A 15,737-nucleotide genomic window follows, 5' to 3' on the forward strand; every position below is an offset into this window, starting at 1 on the left:
AGGACGTTAGCTGGGTTATATACTCAAAAATACAGGGTTTTGTAGACACTATTAAAATATAATTAGCTATTTCCAGGCTGAACAGCATTGAAACAGTTGGATTTGACTGAAGGGCCTGATTGAAAACATTTGCATAGCAGCATTTAGGCCTCCAGATCCTGGGAGCAGAGAAACACTCACCATGCTGACTCTGTCAAGGGCTCATTGACTTATGTTTTCAGTGTGTGTGTTTCTTGCAACAGTGTCATCTGTATCCTCTCTTCTGCTTTACTCCCCTGGGCTCTCTGGGTAAGCAGTCATAGTGTGATAATTAGAAAAGACTGCAAAGCAACATTTGCAAATTTACACCAATGATACAGAAATTCCTGTGAAACCACAGTATGTGTCTTATCATAATGTTACCATAACTACCTTTGCTTGGCTGTAAAGTGCAGCCTGTTAATTGGCTTTGGTTAAACTATCCTTTGCTTGCATGAGGTTTCACAGACAAGGAATAAAACACAGCAGGTTTCCAGCTACTTCCAGTGCTTTATGGTTCTGATACGTAGCCTACAGAGAGGAGGCAGAGTGTATGCGTGTCGCTCCACATATTCAGTATTAGCACCATATCCCCATGTCTGCTCATTAGCATCCTGCAAGAGCCAGTTCTCCCATAAACAAAGTTGGATGGTTTTCAAGAAGTGTGCAATTACAGGCAGAGCAAGGGACTAAGATTTTAAATTCCTGTCAACCCAGTCGACTATGTGTGTCTGCGTCACCACTGACTACCTCAAGATCTTAAAGATGCTATATGTAGCATTTTGTGTTTCTCAAAAAGAGAAAGCTGTGCTCCTAATAAACAAAAGCTGTGACCTGCCACACACTGCTGTGACTGGTTGTGAATAAGTTGTTCTTCCTACTGAGTGATCTTCCTCTGGAGCACAGCATTCCCAAGTGAACCGCAGTACTTCTTGTTTCAAAGAAGATGGTGTAATGTGGTAACAGCATCTGATAACAGCCAATATGGATTCAGATCAGGTAATCAAGATGAAGCTATGCAGTTAGAAAGGTGCAACTGTGATGAGGTTTGTCAACTACTTGGAATGTTGAGGCAGTTTCAGGTTTGTGCTCCAAAGCAAACTATCCTGAGAAAATGTGAATGGTTGTGAAGTACACAGAACTTTGTGAAAAGCGTTCATATAGGAAGTGGTGTAAGATTGAACAGTGTCAAAATCTGAGTAGGGTATTAGGTATATTTACCTTCAGCAACTAAGGCCATAAGTTCTATTGACCATGACAGCAATACATTCACCAAAGTACTTGCTGTGACACATTTTAAACAAGCAAACATTTAAACCGCATTACAACAACTGATTTTGATGGTAAAACCAAAAGCGAGCTCACTAATAATGTTGTCAATCCGTATATGTCAGGAAAATTAGAGGCTCATAGTTACTCAGCCAAGGAATGCAGCAGAGTTTTGTGATAGTTGGCATATGCTTGTCCATCTGTTTGTCTCTCTGTCCATCTGTTTGTTTGTCTGTCTATTAGCAGCATTACCCAAAAACAGACTAATGGATTTGGATGGAGTTTTCAGTGAAGTTCAGAAATGACACAAGGACCAAGTGCTTAGATTTTGGTAGTGATGCGGCTTATAGTCTGGATCCACGGATTCGTTAAAGATTTCTGTATCATTGCGAGATAGCGACACAGTGTCACTGTAACCATGACAACAAGTGAACAGTACATCAGCTGCTGATGATGATCACATAATTGTGATCCTACTACACACTTATTGGGACTTATGCATCGGAAATGATACAAGGAACAATTGATTAAATTGTGAGGGTGTTTCCGAGTCCCATCAATTCCCGCCACCCGCTACATATTGAGGTCATGCAATTCAGTATCTACGCATAACACATGCATAACACATGCATAACACATGCCTGTGCTCGCCGCAAGGTCATTTTTTTTCAGATTTCACCCGTTGGAAATGATACGACTGAGAAGTCTTGCCAGAGTACTGCGTTCTCTGAGTGCTTTTCTTGTTGATATTTAAATTGTTTTGCATGTTTACAATGAGAAGTGTAAGGAATCATTTTAATCAGCACTCCATTATCACCCAAATAGCATCATCCCCTTTCATCAAAGCTGGAGAGACAGACCCCATCTTCAGGCAAGAGCTAGGACTCGTCTCCTCTCCACAGCCTGTGGCTGGCAGCTCAAAATAGACTCCATAATATTGGCAAAACTCGGTCAGACATGCCACCACACAGCTGGTTATGCTTGAATTCATAGCTGCCTGGCAAGAATGCATGGACAAGGCAAGTGAGGAAAAGTGTGCCAGGAACTTGAATGGAGAAGTGCAACAATGTCTGGTGGACTCTCTGAGAACCAGTCAGGACTGGCTTTCAGGGGTTTGACAGTCCCCTTGTAAAGCCTTAACTCTCAGCCATAAGAGCTCCGACAGAGGCTACAGAGAAAGTTGCACAGTGTAAAAGGGAAAAAGTAAAACTGGGTCTAACCAACCCTAATTAGTTTAATCTGGGCAAGACTATAAGATGTTGAAAGATCTAAACACCGGAGAATCCCAGTACATCAATGGTAATGCTTGCTGGTGCATCCTAATCTCTTGTACCTCACTGTTTATCTTCATTTTCTCAACCAAATGAGTTTTAGTTAAAGCACATTCACACTATCACAACAAAAATAGTGTAAGTTTACTGCCTACCACACTCTATGAGGCAAGTCTAATCAAATATTGGGCATTATCTGTGGCAGTATTTAGCCGAGGCATTTGAGATTTTGCAATGAATGCAATGAAAAATCGTACATACTATGGTGTTAATAGAAAATAATAAAAAAAAATATATGTCTGTATGTCATCAATCCTAACCAAGGTCATGTTTGAAAATGTAGCAAAATGCTAAACTCGGAAGAGGCCAAGGACATACACTATATTGCCAAAAGTATTCGCTCACCTGCCTTGACTCACATATGAACGTAAGTGACATCCCATTCCTAATCCATAGGGTTCAATATGACGTCAGTCCACCCTTTGCAGTTATAACAGCTTCAACTCCTCTGGGAAGGCTGTCCACAAGGTTTAGGAGTGTGTTTATGGGAATTTTTGACCATTCTTCCAGAAGCTCATTTGTGAGGTCACACACTGATGTTGGACCAGAAGGTCTGGCTCTCAGTCTCTGCTCTAATTCATCCCAAAGGTGTTCTATGGGGTTGAGGTCAGGACTCTGTGCAGGCCAGTCAAGTTCATCCACACCAGACTCTGTCATCCATGTCTTTATGGACCTTGCTTTGTGCACTGGTGCACAGTCATGTTGGAAGAGGAAGGGACCAGCTCCAAACTGTTCCCACAAAGTTGGGAGCATGGAATTGTCCAAAATGTCTTGGTATGCTGAAGCATTCAGAGTTCCTTCCACTGGAACTAAGGGTCCAAGCCCAGCTCCTGAAAAACAAGCCCACACCATAATCCCCCCTCCACCAACCTTTACACTTGGCACAATGCAGTCTGATAAGTATGGTTCTCCTGGCAACCTCCAAACCCAGACTGGTCCATCAGATTGCCAGATGGAGAAGCATGATTGGTCACTCCAGAGAAGGCGTCTCCACTGCTCTAGAGTCCAGTGGTGGCTGCTTTACACCACCATATCCCACGCTTTGCATTGCACTTGGTGATGTATGACTTGGATGCAGCTGCTCGGCCATGGAAACCCATTCCATGAAGCTCTCTGCTGAAGCACTGTTCTGGAGCTAATCTGAAGGCCACATGAAGTTTGAAGGTCTGTAGTGATTGACTCTGCAGAAAGTTGGCCACCTCTTGGCACTATGCTCCTCAGCATCCACTGACCCCGCTCCGTCAGTTTACGTGGCCTACCACTTGGTGGCTGAGTTGCTGTCGTTCCTACACACTTCCACTTTCTTATAATACAGCTGACAGTTGACTGTGGAATATTTAGGAGCGAGGAAATGTCACGACTGGATTTGTTGCACAGGTGGCATCCTAACACAGTTCCACGCTGGAATTCACTGAGCTCCTGAGAGCGAGCCATTATTTCACAAATGTTTGTAAAAGCAGTCTGTAGCCTAGGTGCTTGATTTTATACACCTGTGGCCATGGAAGTGATTGAAATACCTCATTCTGATTATTTGGATGAGTGAGCGGATACTTTTGGCAATATAGTGTATGTGTGTTCCGGATGAGATAAGAGCCACACTTGTAGACCACGTTCTCAATCATGGGCTTACAATGGCCGAGGCTGGTCGAAGGGTGCAGCCAAATGTTCGGAGAACTGTGTCTTCAATCATTCAGACTTTTCGTCAAGAGAACAGGTATGTAATCTGACCATAGGCACTGTACTGTAATACTGTATATTTTCTGTAATGCGTCATACAATATTACAGTATTCCACTTACATTTTACGATATACAGTCAGTATACTTTATACGGCGACATTTTGTCTTACTCAATTTCGTGTTTTGCATTTCTATATTTTTTTCACACAGGACTGCAAGACAACCTCACAGGAGTGGCAGAGGGCCTCTTTTCACACCTGAACAGGAGGAGGCTATCTGCACCATGGCTGTAGAAAACAATACCATAAGACTAAGGGAGATAAAGAGTGCCATTTTAGAGACACCAAATGAGTATGAAGCAGTTGTACACTGTTCCATTTGAAAGAAATGGTGAAAGAGTGAAGGAGCTGCACTACCAGTATGTACAGGTAAAACATGTATGAGCATGCAGTAACTGTACCTCACAGTAAACACTACAACACTGTATAGTGATATACAGTACAGTAAATGCGACCTTTACACATTTGCTGTGGCTATAGTAAAGAAGATGCAATATGTGCTGTATACATTTCACAAAACTATATCTTGTCCAAAATGACAATGCATGTAATTTATAAAACTCATTTTGTGTTTTCTGGATATAGCGTATAATGGAACTGGAAGCAAGTGAACCACCGCACAACTTCATCTACATGGATGAAGCTGGATTCTACCTAATGAAATGCAGAAGGCGGAGTCGAAATATCATCGGCCACAGAGCTACAGTAGATGTGCCAGGTCAACGGGGCGGGAACATAACCATGGGTGCTGCTATCTCTGAGAATGGTGTAACTCATATTCCAATAATTGGGCCATACAATACAGAGCATCTTGTCACCTTTTTAGACACGCTCTACAGGGATCTCATCCCTGAACATGAGAGGGGTCAGACTGGAGAGAACTTGCCAAAGTTTGTGATAATTTGGGACAATGTCAGTTTCCATCGCTCCAACATTATCAGGCAATGGTTTGCCGCCTACAACAGGATGCTGATGGAGTTCCTCTCACCCTGCTCCCCATTCCTTGATCCCATTGAGGAATTTTTTTCAGCATGGAGATGGAAAGTGTATGATCGCCAGCAACATACACAGATGACCCTTTTGGCTGCCATGGATGCGGCGTGTGATGACATCACAGCAGATGCCTGCAGAGGCTGGATAAGACACTCTGAAAGATTCTTTCCACGCTGCATCGCAAGAGAAGATATTCGTTGTGATGTGGATGAGAATTTGTGGCCCAACAGACAGGAACGTCAGGAGGTGTAGGAAGACTCCACTGTAATTCCTACAGCACTGCATGTACAGTTTTCCCTGAGGAGATTGTCCTATGTTCACATTTCTACTGTTGTTTTTTCCTTGCACTATGCAGTGGTTTTCCTTACTGTATCACAATGACGTGGTCTGTCAACAAATTACAGTAAAAGCATAAATGTGAATCTTGTCCAGTCTCTTTCAATCAATCTCCCACATAAACTAAGGTGTAACTTACAATTTACAATAATTGTCATAAAAACTTTAGCCACAGTTTACATCAGAACATCCCTCCAGAGAACACTGTTATAATGACAACATGACTAATCAACCTGACTGTCTGATCTACACAATGACACCAGGACTGGTCATTCTGATGCCACTGACATGTTCATTGACACAGGTATTTACTTTTGACAGATGAACGAAGGATTCTGAGCTAGAGACTGGCTTTTGCAGGTAATCCATGGTGTTTTGCTATTTGTACAAATTGTTTTGAGAAATGCACTTACTGTTTTGCAAATATCAAGGATGATTCGAGAAATGTACCAAAGCGACTGAGAAAAACTGTAATAAGTCTGTGTTTCTCAGTTTTCTAAGTAATGGTAATCCTAAATGCTTTTGTAGAAAACAATTGGACTTGTTTTTGGTTCTTGAAGATGCTTCACCTCTTATCCAAAAGTCTTTCTAACTGATTGGTCACAGGTCACAGTTTTCTCTTCACTCCTGATCTGTTAACAACTCAAAACTCACATGACTCCAGGCTTGGATGGCTGTGAGACTTACTGGGGATAGATAACTCCATGTATTAATGGTGGTGAAACTGCTCTGATTTTGTCAATATGGTCCAGGATCTGAAACTGACCCCAAATGAAACCATGGTAACGTTTGATGTAACCTCACTTTTCACCTGTATACCTTCTTGTGATGCACTGCAGATTATCAGAAAATGACCATCGCTTATTCAAATATAATGAGGATTTCTAAAGACAAAATCCCAGCTGTGCCGTGGGTCATCCAGTGTGGCCTATTTTTATTCATCTCTACATGGGGAAACTCGAAAGTAGAGCACTGTAGACTAAGCCACTGGTTCAGATATGCGGATGACACCTGAGTGAAAATCAAAGCCAATAAAACAGAGGCCTTTGCAGAACATATCAAGTTCACACGAGAAGATGTCAGATGACAGACTGCCTTTCTGGAGTGAATTATGCACATGGAGGAGAGCAGAAAGCCCAAGACTGGAGTTTACCAGAAACCTTCACATGCATATCGATATCTACTGTTCTTCTAGCACCCACTGGAACATAAGCTGGGGGTTATTCTGCATAAAATTTGTACTGTAATCACAATATTTGTCAGTTACCGAAGGAAGAAAATCATATTTCATTTTTACACTTGATGTACTAGAGACCAAACTTGGGTTTGATTGCGCTTGCTAGAAAACTTTATGTTGTGGTCATTGCTTGGTTGCTCATAGCATACTAATGTATCTAAATTAAAATAACTTATATGGTGTATATACAGCAGCAATTTGATACACTATACAGTACATCACTGTATTTCAAATTTTCTGGCTTTTCTTACTTCTGCTTTCTCAAGTGTCTTTGTGACTTTAAAATGTCTAGATCCTTCATACTACAACATTAAACACACAGCTGAGGTAAATTACTTTGAATATGTAAGTCTTAGCAAGCACTTTTACAGCAATCTGAAGGGTGAAGAAACCACTGAATCAGACTTTTCTTATATGAAATTTCAGCCTCATATTTTTCTGACAGTGAGCTGAAACATAAACGAGTCAGAATCCTCAGCACATCCAGTTAAAGCAGCTCTTTTTTGGCAGGAGTGAGAAGTAAAAGACAAGAAAATGGCAACATGATAGGCTGATTCTCCAGCCTGGTAATCCCAGATGACTGCGTCCCTCAAGGCATTCCTCTGTCTTCTGAGAGTCACTTTCAGCTCTGGCTTTGTGTAACTCTGGACCTTCAGGGTTGCAACACAAACCAACCTTGCTTGGCATTGAGGGCATTGAGAAGGAGGTTGTGTTTTCCACCATCTGTTTTAACTCAACAATGGGCAGCCTAACCATCTCCATGTCACAAACACAGGCCAGATGCATTTAAGTCATCTCCTTTTGCTAGCTGTGGGAAATTTGATATCTCCTTTTTCCATTTGAATGCTAGCAACATGTGTCAAACAAGAAATGGGGATATAAAATTATTCATGTATTTGCACAGAACTGTTCACACAGACTCTGACACAAAAACATGTGCATTAGGATGGGAGATACACCCATGTGTGGTATTTCATGTTGGGCTCACATTTGCTAATATTATGCAACCAAATGGGCCGTTTTGAAGGTTCAAAACAGTAACATGCAATTTGAGAATTGGGAGAAAAACTGGAAACAATTGCTCAAATGGATCCTGATTCCGTCATTAATGTCAGCTGAGCAGCAGTAAACTGATCAGCGTGGATCCCCAGTGGTTTTTGCTCTTTATTTATTCATCTTATTTTTGGTGAATTTGCTGTATTAATATAATTAGATTTATTCAACACCTGGATTCATCTCGACCTTGATGAATTTATTTTCAGCTGGTGAAGAGGTTTATCTTCTGTGAGAATCTGCATTGACTTACACTGAGTCTCGTTAGCAAGAAAGTATTTCCACATGCAATGCTCGCAGTTAGCTCAGCTACACGATCCCACAGATCCACTCCGGACACGTCATGATTAAAGAAAAAATATAAACTCTCCGGTTTATTTTGTTCTCCAAAATATAATTCCACAGACAGGAAAAATGCGGCTGGCTAAGATACTTGTAATTCTTGCTGGACGCAGGTAAGAAAACTGTATGCTTCTCTATCAAGCACAGACAGAACTGTCGTAAAACGAAACGTAAACAAACATCTGCATCTACGCTTGAGACATTAAAGGGCAACTACGCCTTTTTCATCAACATGTACACACATAATCAAACTTCATCATATAAAAATGAAACTCAAATCATATTAAAGTATATTTTCAATAAGCTACTCCATTTTTAGCCACTACATACCCAGCCCCTAATTGCTTTCTAGAGTAGAAACAATTACAACTTATCTGAACATCTTTCATCTGAGTAGTACTAAATAACAGTCTATAGAAACAGTCTCATGTTGCTTCTTGAAGTAAGCAGAGCTTCGTTATTGGTCTCTCAAGCTCATTAGTCTTTGTCTTGACTCGGACCTTGCGGACCATTCCATGCTCATCCTCAATAGTTTTGATGATCCTTCCCATCAGCCAGGATCCCCTAGGTGCTGAGTCGTCGACGATCAAGACTACGTCTCCTGGGATGAAGTTTCGTGATGGATAGTTCCATTTTTGTCTTGCCTGTAGTTGAGGCAAATACTCCTTGGTCCAGCGCTTCCAGAATAGGTCGCTCATATACTGGACTTGCCTCCATCTTCTACGTACATAGATATCGTCCTTCTTGAAGAGTCCCGGTGGTAAGTCGGGTTGAGTCTTCAATAGCAACAAGTGCTGTGGGGTGAGAGCTTCCAGATCGTCGATATCATTTGAAGGCGTGGTAAGAGGCCTAGTGTTCAGGATAGCTTCACATTCGCAGAAGAACGTCTGAAGACCCTCCTCATCCAAGCTTTGTTCTCTCAGTGTTGCAGTCATGATCTTTCTGATGGAGCGGATAATTCTCTCCCACACCCCCCCGTGGTGTGATCCGGATGGTGGATTAAACATCCATCTGATGTCACGCTGGAGCAAGCTATCCTCAATCTGTGAAGTGTTCCACTCCTTTATAGCCTTTTTGAGCTCGCGGTCGGCTCCAACGAAGTTGGTCCCATTATCAGATCGCATTTCCTTCACTTGACCTCTTCTTGCGATGAAGCGACGCAGAGCGTGAATAAAGGAGTCTGTGTCTAGCGACGTTGCCATTTCGATGTGGACTGCACGACTTGTGAGGCATGTAAATAAGACACCATACCTTTTAACAGATGATCTTCCACGCTTCACGTCAAATGGTCCAAACAGATCCACCCCACTTCTAGTGAAAGGTGGTTCGTCCGGCACGACCCTGTTTCTTGGCAAATCTGCCATCATCTGTGTGCCTGGCGCACCATGTTGTCTTCTACAAGCAGCACAGCGGGACAGTATTTTCCTGATTGTCACAGGAGCATCTATAATCCAGTATCTTTGACGTATGTGAGACAAGACGTGATTGCGTCCACTGTGTCCCAGAAGCTCATGTGCGTCCTGAAGAATCAGATCAACAACGTGATGGTCTTTGGGCAGAAGCATCGGATGCTTGGCTTCTGTTGGCATACATGCTCGACTGAGCCTCCCTCCAACGCGAAGGATTCCTTCTTGAAGTTGTGGGTTCAGTTTGTATATTCGACTGCCTTTCTTAACTGTCTCTTTTCTCTGAAGAGCAGATATTTCCTCTTGGAACTTAATTTGCTGACAGTAGCGGATGATATCCAGCTCAGCTTGTCGCAGATCATCCACAGTCAGGTAAGTCTGTTTGAGACTCTTCTTGTAGTTTGCCATTTCTTTGTTCATTTGTACTTGATCCTTGTATACTTCACACAGTTCTTTTCTCTTCCTTGACAGGTTCAGCAGGATTCCCTTGACTCGAGTGAACCACGCTACTGTTTTCTTGAGCCGTATCCATGAAGAGAAGTATTCTGTTAGTCGTTGCATTCCATCACTGCTTTCTTTTACTGTTGTAGCATTAACAAGTATGCTTTTCTTGACCTCAGGATCCGTTACTGTGAGCTCCTCTTGATGACCCAGATTGTCTGGCCATTCTAGTTCGGACTTGCTGAGGAAGGCAGGCCCTGAGATCCACACTTTGTTATGAATGAAGATGTTCGCTCTTTGCCCCCTGGAAGCGAAATCAGCTGGATTCAACTGTGTGTTTATGTAGCGCCATTGTTTCACTCTTGAGGCTTGTAAGATAGTAGCGATCCGGTTAGCCACAAATGTTTTAAACCTGATGTTCTCATTCGCTATATACTTGAGTACGGCCGTGCTATCTGTCCAAAACTTGGACTCTCTAAGTGGTAGCTGCAGCTCTTTCTTTAGCATAACATCCACCTTCACAGCTAAGGCAGCCGCCGTCAGCTCCAACCGTGGGATAGTTGTGGACTTCAGTGGGGCAACCCTTGCCTTTCCCAAGACAAATGAGCAGTGTATTTGATTGCTGATACTCTTTTGGACTAGGTATGTGACAGTACCATAGCCTGTTTCGCTTGCATCACTAAAGTGATGTAGTTGAGCCTCCACTGTGGCTCCGAACTCTGGTGGCTTGAAGCACCTTTCCAATCCAAAGTCTGTGAGATGCTGAAGCTCTTCCATCCACCTTGACCATTGTTGTCCAAGATGATCTGGCACAGCATCGTCCCATCCTGTTCTCAGTCTGCACAGTTCTTGCAGGATGTTTCTGGCAAGTAGTATGACAGGAGACAACATACCCAATGGGTCATAAATTGAACTCATCATTGACAAGATTCCCCTTCGGGTGAGAGGCTTCAGTTGGATGTTAACGTGGAACTTGAACTCATCCGACTGGATACACCACTGTACTCCCAAAGCCCTCTCGATGGGGAGTGCGTCTTGATCAAGATCCAGGTCTTTAACTTCTGTTGCCCTGTCCTCTGGTGGAATGCTTGACAACACGTTCTGGCTGTTTGTCATCCATTTTGTCAGCCTGAATCCTCCGGCTTGACAGATGGCCGTCAAGTCTTGATGTAGCTTGACTGCTTCTTGTTCAGAGGCAACTGATTTCAAACAATCATCAACATAGAAATTATGTAAGACTGTGTCAACTGCAACTGCGTCAAACCTGTCCTTATTATCTTCAGCACATCTTTTCAATGCATAGCTGGCGCAGCTTGGGGAAGAGGTGGCGCCAAATAAGTGAACCTGCATCCTATATTCTTGCAGCTCTTGGGAGACGTCGCCTTCTGGCCACCACAGGAACCTGAGAAGGTCGGCATCTTCTGGTGGGACTTGGACTTGGTGGAACATTGATTCCACATCTGCCATTACTGCAACCTGTTCCAGACGGAACCTTGTTAAGACACCTATCAGACTGCTTGTTAAGTCCGGGCCTTGCAACAATTGTCCGTTGAGTGTGGCTCCTTGGTACGAGACTCCACAGTCGAACACCACCCTTATTTTCTGTTTCTTAGGGTGGTAGACACCGTGATGCGGGATAAACCACACCTTTCCATCGCTCCGGTTTAATTCTTCATCTGGTACTTTAACGGCGTAGCCCATGTTGATCACTTTGTTCATGAAGTTAACATAGTCTTCCTTGAATGTCTGATTTCTTTGAAGCTTCTTCTTCAAGTTGAGTGCTCGTTGTTCTGCCACTACTTTGTTGTTGGGCATTTTCACATCATTGTTCTTCAGTGGCAAACCAATAGAGTAGTGGCCGTCGACCAGCTTGGCTGATTCAGAAACTCTGTCCATGAACAGCTGATCATCCTTTGACATCTCCAAACACTCTCCTTGAGCATTCTCAGGAAAATCACACTTGAATTGCTGAGTCCATAATTCTTCCAGTCGAGCCACAGAGATGCGATTCGTTTTGATCAGTGGGTAGCCATGTTTTGTCCGGCGTCTAATGTTCTCACGCAGCGGTCCGTTTATGGTCCATCCCAGCGCTGTGCGTACTGCATACGGCCCATCTTTGACGCTGCGGATTACCTCCTCTGGTTCTAAGGCCTTTACTACATTGGTTCCAATCAGAAGACCGACGTCTGCGTTGATCAAAGGAATTTGTACACCTCGCAGATGTGGCCACTTATCCACATCCTCTTGAGTTGGGATGTTCTCTTTACTCACAGGGATAGCCTTTTGAGCGAAAACCTCCGTAAGCTCAATGAAGTTATCGTCCTCGAGGCTGCTCACTTCGAGGTCTGGTACAGCTTTGCAGGATACTGCCTTTTGTTCTCCCATTGTAGTGAGCAGAATGTTTACATTCTTTCCTTGCAGGTGAAGGTCGTTGGCCAACTTGTTAGTGCAGAAAGAAGCGTTGCTCCCTGGATCCAAGAACGCATAACAAGTCAGCACCTTGCTGCCTTTCTTTGCCTTTACTCTCACAGGGACGATGGCGAGGATACTATCCGTACCCCCAGCCCCAGTCTGGGAGCTTGTGTCTCCTGCATCCACGAATCCGCTGACCACAGTTTGCTCCTCCCTCTGAGATTCGCTCTCAGAATCCCCCTCTGAAGCCTCTTCCTTTGGTAAGTTTTTGGGTTTCTGTTTTATATGTAGGAGCGTAGGATGTGTTGCAGAACATATCTGACAGCTCTTCTTCTCTTCACAGACCTTACTCATGTGTCCTGCTGTAAGACAACTGAAGCAAAGTCCTTTGCTCTTGAGGAACTCCAACTTTTCTTTATGCAACATTCTTTGCAACCTTTTGCACTGTTCCATAATATGGTCTCCCTGGCAGAAAATACAGGGTTTGTTGAAGGCCTTGTTCACTTGTGTTCGTTTCTCCTGTGTTTTCTTGTTTCCAATGTCAGCGCCTTTCTCAGATTTCTGAGGTCTGATTTCGGTGGCTAGTATTGTGACATTCTTCTTTCCACTTGACCTTTCTGTCTTACTGTCTGACTGGCGTCTTGTTTGTCCTGGGATTTCACCGAAAACAGGATGTGATGCCATTTCCGCCTGCGCGTTGATGAAAGCTACTACATCTTTGAACTTTGTGCGGCGATCCTGCCTTTTCTGAATATCTATGGCGACACTCCTGAATCTTTCTCTCAGTCTGTAGGGAAGCTTTGCGACGATCGCGCGCATGTTGGCAGCATTTTCCATCTCCTCTAAATACTCAAGTTCTGACATCACATTGCAGCAGCTCGTGAGAAAGAGAGCATATGAATCGAGTGCCTTGGCATCGTCTGTCTTTATCACAGGCCAGTTTAAAGCCTTGTCCAGGTAAGCCATGGAAATCTTGTATTTATCTCCAAAACGTTCTCTCAGAAGCCTCTTGGCTTCCCAATAGCCCTGTTCTGGGTCCATGTGAAAGCAGCTGCGCACAATGTTATTAGGCTGTCCATTCGTATGTTGTTCTAGATAGTAAAGACGATCCTTACAATCTTCAGTCTTGCTCTCTACGCCATGTTCGAACGCTCTTATGAAGAGACAATATTCTGTTGGATCTCCCTTAAAAACAGGAATGTTCTGAGGTGGCAAGGTAGAGAGCTTCTGTTGCTTTATGAGGCTTTCTGTAATGTAATTTTGGCGTTGCATGACAGTAACCAAGTTATCTGGAGGAACAAAATTGTCCACAGAGTATACAGGGGCTTGTATCATGTGGTCACCTGCATCTCTTCTCCCTACGTGGCTATGCTGACTGCCACCGCTGACTACACCACCCTCACTGTGGCTGACGTGCTTCAATGGAGCAGACGTTAAAACATCCACTTTACTTCCCTTGGTTCTGCTTGACACTTCTGAACCTTCATATTGTCTTAATACAGCCAATCGAGCATCAGCTGCATCAAGCCCGGCTTGTAGCTCCAACTCTTCCTTTTCGGCCTTGAGCTGTAGCTCTTGTTCTTCTAAAGCCTGCTTTCTTTTCAATGCCGCCGTCTTGGCTAACAGCGCAGCTCTTTCCAGCTCAATCTTTAAGCGCTCAGAATGAGCTGACGATGTTGAAGCAGAGCTGACACACTTAGACCTTTTGGATTTCTTGGATGTGACAGACACACTATCTTCAGGCTTTAGCTCATCAGAGATCCTCTTAGATTCCTCTTGGCGCAGCTTAGCCGCCTGTATCCATACATTCACATCTTTCACAAAGTTTAGGTGCTGAGAAATTCTTGGCTCATACCAATCCCTTTGATCTGTGTTCATGTTCTCTTCACATCCTATCTGGCAAAACAGGTCTTTAACATGCACATTTATTTCACTGAGCTTGTTAATCAGTCCTTCATATTTGGTCAACAGTTCACCTTTTATGTTTTCCACATTTGCATCATCATCCATTAAAGCATGCAATTCACTCCTCTTCTCAGTGAGCTGGCCCAATATAGCTTTTCTTGAGGATATTCTCAATTGCAGATTATGTTCTAATCCTTTCTGTGTTGACTTAACAACTCTCTTGTTCTTTTCCACGTTCAGCCCTACCGTCTCCTCCATTCCCGTTCCGGACATCATAGACGCGATCGGTCCTTCCAGAAATTAGACGGGTCCCGGTTGCGCTCCGACAGTCACACAGCGGCCGAGACGAGCTCCGTTCAATCTTGAATCCGTGCTCCACTTTCCACAAACCTCTCCGACGGTTCCTTGTCCAACGTCGAGCGAGTTTTCTTACTAATGAAGAGGTTTATCTTCTGTGAGAATCTGCATTGACTTACACTGAGTCTCGTTAGCAAGAAAGTATTTCCACATGCAATGCTCGCAGTTAGCTCAGCTACACGATCCCACAGATCCACTCCGGACACGTCATGATTAAAGAAAAAATATAAACTCTCCGGTTTATTTTGTTCTCCAAAATATAATTCCACAGACAGGAAAAATGCGGCTGGCTAAGATACTTGTAATTCTTGCTGGACGCAGGTAAGAAAACTGTATGCTTCTCTATCAAGCACAGACAGAACTGTCGTAAAACGAAACGTAAACAAACATCTGCATCTACGCTTGAGACATTAAAGGGCAACTACGCCTTTTTCATCAACATGTACACACATAATCAAACTTCATCATATAAAAATGAAACTCAAATCATATTAAAGTATATTTTCAATAAGCTACTCCATTTTTAGCCACTACAGCTGGGTTCAGGAAGAGGACCTTTGACCATGCTTTTATCATATACACAGGAAACACAAAACACAGTCCTCAGAGACAACCCACAGAGATTAGGGATTCATGTTATTCATCATACCATATAGGTCCCATATAGTGTACCCAGAGTCAGTCTATGCCCAGCCAACCCATTAAATCCAGCTCACATTGCACCCATATCTTATTTTTAACTTCATTAACTCAACCTACAAATATCTGTATTTTTAACTACTAAACGTTCCACTATGTTCACCAGGTAATTACTACCTGTGTGTGTCCACAGTTGGTAACAGTGGTAAAATACTACACAGGGCTCATGGAAACTGCAGTGTTGGTGATAATTATCTGTGG

The 15,737-nt window shown here is 43.2% G+C and overlaps 1 protein-coding gene across 1 annotated transcript; it reads right to left on the reverse strand.

Moving 5' to 3' along the window:
• Positions 1-8,321: 8,321 nt before the first annotated feature.
• Positions 8,322-15,367, reverse strand: LOC129349591 (uncharacterized). The gene has a single exon (XM_055013339.1). The coding sequence runs from the start codon at positions 14,754-14,756 to the stop codon at positions 8,742-8,744; it is 6,015 nt and encodes a 2,004-aa protein (XP_054869314.1). The 5' UTR covers positions 14,757-15,367; the 3' UTR covers positions 8,322-8,741.
• Positions 15,368-15,737: the final 370 nt, after the last annotated feature.

This window comes from Amphiprion ocellaris, chromosome 9, assembly GCF_022539595.1.
Source record: "Amphiprion ocellaris isolate individual 3 ecotype Okinawa chromosome 9, ASM2253959v1, whole genome shotgun sequence".
Lineage (NCBI taxonomy): Eukaryota > Metazoa > Chordata > Actinopteri > Pomacentridae > Amphiprion > Amphiprion ocellaris.